A 7,449-nucleotide genomic window follows, 5' to 3' on the forward strand; every position below is an offset into this window, starting at 1 on the left:
TAAGCCTTAGCCACAATAGCTATACAATTTTAACTGAAAGCATTTCCCTTCATTATGATATTACAAATACTAATAAAGTATCTTTTGCAGATTGAAATACTGGACCTCAGGGAGGGCTGTTAAAATGCATTATCATATGGCTTGGTAAAAGAATAAATTTTTGAGATGTTGTTTATAAAAAAAAAGCATAGTTTTCCAGTGAGGTAAGATCAGATTAGCAATAATGTATTAAGAGATGAAGCCATGGATGTCTTTCCAGAGACCCATCTAACTTGGATTATAAATGGAAGATGCATTTATTGGGAGGGAAATGAAATATTTTCCTTATTAAAATTGAACTGTTATTCTGGTACAAAAATACCAATTTGGATTTAACTGGATAAATACAGGCTAAAGTGGCTTTTTTTACCATCTTCTGTGATATGCTGTTCAAATTGACTGCATTGGTCAAGAAGTTAAAAGCTGAGCCGTCAAAGAAAAGTGAAATATTTGTAATGAGCACAGGATCAGACATTTATTTAGTGAGTATCAAAATAAGATACATAGTTTGAATAACTATCATTTTAAGAAAGAAAAAGATGAAGTTTGGAAAAAAGAGAATTTGCTTAGTCTATGGTGGTTATACAACAGATCCTTTCAAAGTGTTACAATACTTAAAAGAAAAGAAAAACAGACTTCAGCTCTTTACTGATAATTGTCCACATACAGCTGGGGAGAGGAGTGGCTGTTTTGTTGTGGAGTTTTTTTAAACAGCAACGTCAAAAGAAATCTTTAAGCAAAATTAGGCCTTCAGTAGTTGTTTGACTCCACTCTAATCCTCACTTTTGCTGTTTTAGCAGAAGTTGTCTTAGGTTTGAAGTTGATCCATGTTCTACACAGAATTGATACATGTGTTTGGCCACAAAAGGTGTATTTACTTTTGCTAGTGCTGTGTACTCGTTCCGTTCCTTAAACGCAGCATTCACAAGTGTGGTTCACAAGTGCCTCTGAAATGGCTTGTCCCATACAACAAAAATACCTAAAAAATAAAACTAAACCTTAAATCTGGGAAGTGGTACACACATGTTCCTACTCCCTGCAGAAATGACAACTTGTTAATTTTGAGCAGATCTGAAAGTTTAAGCACCTAAGTAATGACAACCACTTTCTGCATAGTTCTCATCTTTGCTTATATATGCATATGTTCATATTCAAACCACTGCTTTTCCAAGTAAAACAGTCCCAGCCTTGCTCACATCCACTTGCACAGAAACTTAATTTTCTTTCTACCTTCTCATCCTTCTCCAATTTCTTCTAGCTCCACATTACCATTTTTGGCATGCTGTAATCTCAACTATCTAAGTGTTCAAAATGGAGTCAGGCTCATATCACATTTTCTGGCTTGCTTTCAATTCTTCTTCCATAATTCCTTCACATTCTGTTTCCTTTTGATTTAACATTAGACTGACAGGCTCAAAGAAGAATGAACTCCTTGCTACCTATAGCTGCTAATTGAAGAAATTACCACAGATTCTTTTTAGTGTTTTTTTAAAATTATTTTTACAGTTAGGTTTTTTTGTCTTTCCTATACGTCCATTACTCTGCATTTAAGAGACACTGAAAATATAAGTGCTTTTTTTACTTCTACATGGTATTGTTATATGCTCCTGCAACTGCTTCGAAGTCTCTCTTTGTAGTGATAGCACACATCTTCACAGGTAAAATAACTCTAGTATGTAAAATATCCATTTAGCCACATCTTTTTTCCCCTGTTCTTCAACTAATTGATTCAGAAAGATCATGACTAACTGGAGAAATAGTCTAGAACTAAAGAAAAGACAGTTAAGAGAAACAAGAATGATAACAGATAGTAAAAAATACAAGGACAGATTAAAGAAATTGTAATAGTTTAATCCACAACACAAAAGAGGAGAAAGAGCATGACAATGTTCCATCACATAAAAAGTAGCTGCAAAGGTTAAGAGAATGCAACATTTTCCATATATTCTTGGCACAGGACAAAATAAATTAGTTGCAAGGCTTATCAGACACTTGAAGAAAACAAATTAATGGTGGAACTGTTGAGTACAGATAAGATCACTATGGAAAACTGTGATGATAGTATTTGGCAAGTTAGACAACCATCTCACAGGAATGATTTGTGCAGTTGACCCTGCCTTTGGAAAAGGGAATGGAATAGGTAATCTCTCAAGGTCTTTTTCTTCTACAACACTATAAAAACAATGATCGCAGTTCTTTATCCAGCTCCAGGCACTTCAAGCACTTGACTCTATCATAGACTCATCACCCATTATTCCTGTAGAAAGAAGGCTGAATATCAGACAGGCCACTAGTCACTTACTTAATTTCACTGACAGGTACTTTTCTCTGTGCCAGCTGTTCCACCATGCCTTTTTCTTCTGATGGAAGCAACACTAACAAAGCTTCACCACCTTCTTTGTATCTGATTGGGATGGGGAGAGAAAAATGAAAACAATGAGACCTCTCATGCAATCATACAAAAAATAGAATTTTTGTTGATGTTTTCAAAAGCCAATCAGATTTTACATTTGCTTCCTCATAAGCAACCCACAGAGCAAACAAAAATCCTCATTTACAAGAAGAAAAGAAGAGACAAACCAGTTAAGTGACTTGCTAATATCTCCACTTGAGCCGATTTCAAAACTACACCTAGAACCCTACACATCTGGGACTAAGACCTGTAATCAAACAGCACTTGATCAAAGCTACAATACCAGAAGATCTAGCTACTTGCATTCATCCTTTGCCAATAAGCAAGTCTTAACACTTGGTGGCAACTGATTCTCCTTTGCCTATCCTGCATGTGAAAGAAGGCAAAGGCTAGAAAAGGCTAAGTGCCTTGATTCCAAACAGCCACTCCTACTTGCATGTCCCGTAAAGGCTACTCTTCTAACAGGTCATGGAGGCGTCACTGAAAGAAAAGCGTAAGAACAGGACTTCTTTCACTTACAGAAGCAGATTTTATGTGCAGAAGAAAAGATGTAATCAGAGTGATCCCTTAAGAACATGTCTTAGCCGTATCAAATGCAGCTGAATTGGTAATTACTCAAGATACACCATTGACAAAGACATAAGAATTCTTTTATTTTATTCGTATATAATAATGGCAATATTGGTATAATGGCAATAATGGTAATGCATCTGCTTGGCCACTTTCTTTTTGTGTAAGAAAATGTCGGTTCCTACTTCCTGCAAATTTAGCAACCTGGGGACAATCATGGAGGAAAAAAATACCCAATAGCATCAGTAAACAAGAACTGCTGAAGAGGCAGTAACGATGAGTTACCTTGTATGCATTACCTAAGTATGCACCTATTTTAACATAGATATTGTTTCTTCATTTACACTTACAAATAGCTCTTAAAAGTACAGATCAAAAGGAAAATATCGTATTGAGTTCTCCATTATATAAATAATAATACAACTAAATTTCAGAAATATGCCAAAATTGGACAGAATCCAACTCAGAACCAACTGAGCCATGTGTGAGACAAAGGAAAATAAAAGACTGAGAAGTTATGATGCAGACCAACTATAAACTGACAGGAGCTACTCACAGCAAAGTCCCTAGGTAGCACCAGATTGTAAGCCTATGCATAAACTGCTACGACTATAAGTATTCTATTTCTTTTAAACAGAAAATACTCATTGTATTATTTTCCAATTGTCATTTTATATCAAATTATTTACGACCTTAACAGGCCTTTGGTTTGGTGTCTAGCCTATTCAAATTTGTCTTTTAATTTCTATGCTAGCAAAACTTTTCATCCATCTTAAGAATATCTGTTTTGTCCTTTTTGTTTTCTATTTAAAAAGTTAACCACTTCCTCTAGCTTTGTTCTACTCAGTCTGTTGCCATTTCACAACTCTTCAGCTTCTGTTACTCCATCATACACTCCACTGTTGGGTCTTTACTCCAGTTGCATTCACTCTTCTCCATCAAGAGACCATCAAGGAAAGGATATTATATGCAACATATAAGCTGTCAGGATAAGGGTGGGGGTTGTTATTAATTTGTCTTTGCATCAGAGACCACAGAATCACAGGCTATGCCAGGGCAGGTCATGTACCTTTCCAACAAAAGCTCAGCAATGACAAAAGAGAACACTAGTTCTGTCTTTGTGCACGGAAAAGGGGCTGTAAGTGCTAATTTAAGACAGTATTAGAGTCAAGACTCTTCGGCTTAAGAGCTTTTAAGTTGGAGGCCAGAGAGTACAGAAGGATGTACTCAGAGAGACCAAACAAGAATCATACCATTAACTGATAAAAGTCACTTCAGAGGGAATACAGGGTGGCCACATTTCTCCAAGTATAAACAGTTATCACTTGGCAAAAACCATACTACAAAACTGTTTGAAAACTATAAACACTAGCTGGCACAGCACAGTAAGCAATGCAAGTAGCAACAGAATCTGCAGTTACAACAGTCTGACAGCTTTTATTACAGCTCTCTGCTTTAATTCGATGAATTTGAAAAATCATACCAACTTGCTTTCAGATGCCTTCCCCCCCCAGATGCTATACATAATTGGTTTGAGGACTGATTCTTAAAGATAATTTTTATATCTTTAGTAAATGTTTGCATCATGACATTTTTAAACCTTATATTCTAGATTTTGAAATTTTACATGGAAATTGAATTGGTATAAGAAGAGAGTCTCTGACACATACCAACATTATGTAAGTTTGCTGGTTATATATGCTTTGGTAAGAGTATCAGAAAAAATGGTAAGACATTTGGACTTTGCCAAAAAAAATACTACTTTACTTTACCAACAGCACAGGAGGACCTAAGTCACTGTTGACCAAACACTCCACAAATGTCTGCACCCTTTACATAATAATTACCATTGGAAATGACTTGTTTACACAGACCAAGTGCTCCTTCTAAGAAAGCTCTATATATTTTAACCCAGCCAAATTCCGGATGGTATTTCCACAAAGTGGGTGTATGTCAGACACTGCCACTGCTTGAACAAGTGGTGAAAACCTGGAAAGCCACTAAAACTTAAGAGAACTTTGCATTTTATTGCAAAAATTGATTATCACAGTTCCAAGGCAAGTAATTATACATCAAAAGAATACTCTCAGAGCACTGTTGGAGAGAAGGGTGAAAATATTCTCTTTTATCTCCTTAAAGGCTCACATCAGACAGGAAGAAAGATAATACTACTGCCAATACCAGTCTCACCTATCTAGAGTACAGAATAACACACAGCCCTGCTCCTCCCTCAAAACAGATGTTATAAAAGGAAAAGATTCTGAAAAGAGCTCTGTGAACGAGCCAGTACCTAGAAAGTATGTCTGTTAAGTCTCTTATCAAGAATCTTCCTTATTTGTCAAGAAGGAGGAGAAAAAAAAAAAAAAAAGTCTTGATCACACTATATAAACACCTAGAAAGGATGTTTTTGCAGATTCCTTAAATTTAGTCACAGGCACATAAGAATTTGTGTAGTTTTGTTGCTTCTGGGACTTCTTATCCTGGAGTGCCTGACTTGGCATTCCCAAATTGTTGCTTTATTGTATTTATTTTATTTAGTGTGCAATACACTATGAAAGGTCAGTGGCATACAAATTATGGAAGAATCATAGAATGTCTGGGCTGGAAGGGACCTCCAAAGGTCACCTAGTCCAACCCCCCCACCATAAGCAGGGACATCTTCAACTAGATCAAGCTACTCAGAGCCTCACCTAGCCTGATTTTGAATATCCCCAGGGATGGAGCCTCCACCACCTGCCTGGGCAACCTATTCCAGTGGTCTACCACCCTCATATTGAAGAACTTTTTCTTAACGTATAACCTAAATCTGCCCTTTTCTAGTTTAAATCATCCCTCTCCTGCTTTCTTGTAGGCCCCTCTCAGGTACTGGAAGGTTGCTGTAAGGTCCTCCCAGAGCCTCCTTTTCTCCAGGCTGAACAACTTCAACTCCCTCAGCTCTCATAGGAGAGCTGCTCCAGCCCTCTGATCATTTTTGTGGCTCTCTGCTGAACACACTCCAACAGGTCCACGTCCTCCTTGTGCTGGAGGCTCAAGCTGGACACAGTAAGAAATGCCCATGAAGGGTCAGAGATGGCAGATATCCTCTCTAAAAGCCACAAACCTAAACTCTGGAACACTACAGTATAGGAAATACCATTCTACATTAGTTTTGCTTTTCTAGTTTTTCCTCAGTACCTATGAGGTACTCAAAGTAGGATGCAAGACCAAGTGAACATTGCATCTGACCCTTGAAAGGTGTTCAGGTGTTAGAGCTAAACACTCTGAAAAGATAACTGAGTCAGCATAAAGAACGTACAAATTCAGGAGATGTAATTCTAAAGGCATATTCCATAGGTAATCCACAAAAAGAAAATAAGCATTAAATCTGCTATCAAAGGACAGCAATTAATTCTATGCTTACATTAAGTCTTGCAAAGCCTTTATATAAAGAAAATGCCTTTATATAAAGAAAATAGTACTATAGCTAAGTAAAGAAACAATCACATCAAAATAGTCAAAGAAGAGAGAAGTTTCCAAACATCAATACTTTCTTACCTTTTGGAAACTATTAAGGAAAAAAAAAAAGCAACATTTAAAATATTTCTTTCAAGGTCCCTTCCAACCACTAACGTTCTGTGATTTCTTAGAGCTGATGCCCTCAGAAATTCAGCAGAGGGACTGAAAGACATCTGGTAACTACAAATGCAGTATGATTTAAAAAGAAAACTTTACCTACTTCGGAAACATTCACTCTTGGAAATGCCAGTATCTTAAATATACTTGAAGTTAAGGAGGAACAGCCTTTGCACATTTTTATATTGTAAGTGTAATTTAATTAATTAGACAATTTACTATTCATGATGTTCTTCAGAGCTAAACAGGAAAATTAAATCATTACAGAATTGAGAAAGCTGAAAACCAAATTATCTTAAGTACCATATGGGAAGGTTTGTATCTGTTCAGTGTCTCAAATGGATGTTTAGTTAAGAAAGCAAAATGCAAGCCTATAAAAAAGGAGTTTTACCTAGGCACAGTATTATCTTATTACTCACAAAAGAAAAGAACAAGTTAGTAATGTGCTGATAAGAAAACTGTCTTAAAGATAACCTCAAAAAGAGAGGTTGCAGTGGGAAATTTTAAGTTTTCAAAAGTGTTTTCTCTGTGTCTCTCATACTAAAGGCTTCTGTATTGCCAAACTTATGAAAGCAGAAGCTACTAAGAACTGACACAAAGAAAAGAACACTTAGATCTGCTCAAAATTTGTTTCCATTACACGCCTAAAACATAAGAGAAAAAACCATATCTCAGTATCCAAAGGGAATAAAGTTCTCCACTAAAGTCAACAGAAGTACATTTCCGTAATTCTTTTCAGTAGACAGATAAAATCTTTAAACCTTTAAAGATGATAAAGCAGCAGAGTCAATCTCAGCTACTGAATTTTTTCAGCA

At 36.3% G+C, this 7,449-nt stretch overlaps 1 protein-coding gene across 1 annotated transcript in view; it reads right to left on the reverse strand.

The window, feature by feature from the left end:
• The window catches only part of DDX10 (DEAD (Asp-Glu-Ala-Asp) box polypeptide 10), a gene marked incomplete at its 3' end in the record, with an annotated part of 52,110 nt that overhangs the window by 18,182 nt on the left and 26,479 nt on the right, over positions 1–7,449 (reverse strand). Inside the window, exon 10 of the mRNA XM_008936462.1 lies at positions 2,342–2,443. Coding sequence (XP_008934710.1) covers positions 2,342–2,443 — 102 coding nt within the window. The remainder of the gene's footprint in view (positions 1–2,341; positions 2,444–7,449) is intronic.

Source organism: Merops nubicus, unplaced genomic scaffold, assembly GCF_000691845.1.
Source record: "Merops nubicus isolate BGI_N331 unplaced genomic scaffold, ASM69184v1 scaffold6170, whole genome shotgun sequence".
NCBI lineage: Eukaryota > Metazoa > Chordata > Aves > Coraciiformes > Meropidae > Merops > Merops nubicus.